Here is a 1,261-nt window from a genome sequence, read left to right as displayed (position 1 = left end):
TTTTTTTTGGCTGTGGACGCCCTTCAGGACTGCCTTCTTGGCCTTCAATGCCTTTGCTTTGGCTTCAGTTTTGGGAGGGGCAGGGGCTTCCTTCTTTGCTTTCGGCGCCATCTTCGTCCAAACCTATTCTTGAGGTAATTTTAAATTCAGGTGAGATAGACTCAAGATCATGCCTTAGTTAGGCCTTGATCTTTCCTGAGGGCTAGACTGTGAATAAGGATGACAGAAGAATGGGTGCCTTTGAATATCCCTGAACTACCATAAGAATAAACAGATGTCTTAAAGAAAATGCAGCCAGAGTGCTCCTTGGAGGCAAAGATGATAAAGTTTTGTGTCACATACTTTGGACATGTTCCTTGGAGAAGCTGTTCATTGGAGAAGGACATCATGCTTGGGAAGGTGGAGGGTTGGCAAAACAGAGGAAGACCCTCAAACAGGTGGATTGACACGTGACTGCAGCAGTGGGCTCAAGTGTATCAGAGATTGTGAGGATGGCACTAGATAGAATAGGTTTCAGATCTGATGTTTATAGGGTCGCTATAAATTGTACTCAACTCAATGGCATGCCGCACCTAACAACAATATGAAGAAGTTATCATTTTGAAAATTACAATAGACATAGTGACTACAATAATGATCTTGAGATTGGTGGAGATCATGACAATGGTACATAATAGGGCCAGGTTCTAAACTGTTGTTTATAGAACCTTTGAAAAAGAGATTAAAACCTAGCAATGACAATAGTAACCTTTTTTAAAAAAGAACCATTGTGTACTGCTTTTGAAACTAGTATATGTTAAGGGAAGCCTATCATATATAATGAAACTCTTATTGAACTAGAAGTACTCAGAGGTTTGTTCTTACTCTGCCATTAATTAGATGGAAAATTTGGAGTGAGTCTTTTCGTTTTTGTGGGCCTCCATCTCCTTGTTGGCTATATAAATGGGCTAATGACTTAGGATTCTTCCAGACCCGAGATTCAGTAAGCACTGATAGTTCATTTGGATTCTAAGTGAAAGAGATCACTAACCTACCATAAATATGTAGGAAAACAATGTGAAAGAGTCAGAATTTAAAATTTCAGGTAGAGATCAGTTACTTACAAAGTTAAGATTTTCTCTTTTTTATTTTTCTTCTTTTACTTTAAAACAGGTAACAACTAAAGCTAAGCAACTGAAGGACTCAGTTACCTGTTCCCCAGGTGAGTTAGCATCCACTTTATTACCATAAATTCTTAAAAATAATTACCTTTTTAAAAACT

General features: G+C 38.1%; 1 protein-coding gene across 1 annotated transcript in view; it reads left to right on the top strand.

Annotated features, from left to right (window-relative positions):
- The window catches only part of DNAJC1 (DnaJ (Hsp40) homolog, subfamily C, member 1), a 277,615-nt gene that overhangs the window by 261,992 nt on the left and 14,362 nt on the right, over positions 1–1,261 (top strand). The window contains exon 10 of the mRNA XM_006887057.1: positions 1,153–1,201. Within this exon, the coding sequence (XP_006887119.1) occupies positions 1,153–1,201 (49 nt within the window). The remainder of the gene's footprint in view (positions 1–1,152; positions 1,202–1,261) is intronic.

This window comes from Elephantulus edwardii, unplaced genomic scaffold, assembly GCF_000299155.1.
Source record: "Elephantulus edwardii isolate Elephantulus edwardi_28Jun2011 unplaced genomic scaffold, EleEdw1.0 scaffold00054, whole genome shotgun sequence".
NCBI classification, from domain to species: Eukaryota; Metazoa; Chordata; class Mammalia; order Macroscelidea; family Macroscelididae; genus Elephantulus; species Elephantulus edwardii.
Note: the sequence above shows the minus strand (reverse complement) of the source record. Positions and strands in the feature narration are given on the sequence as shown.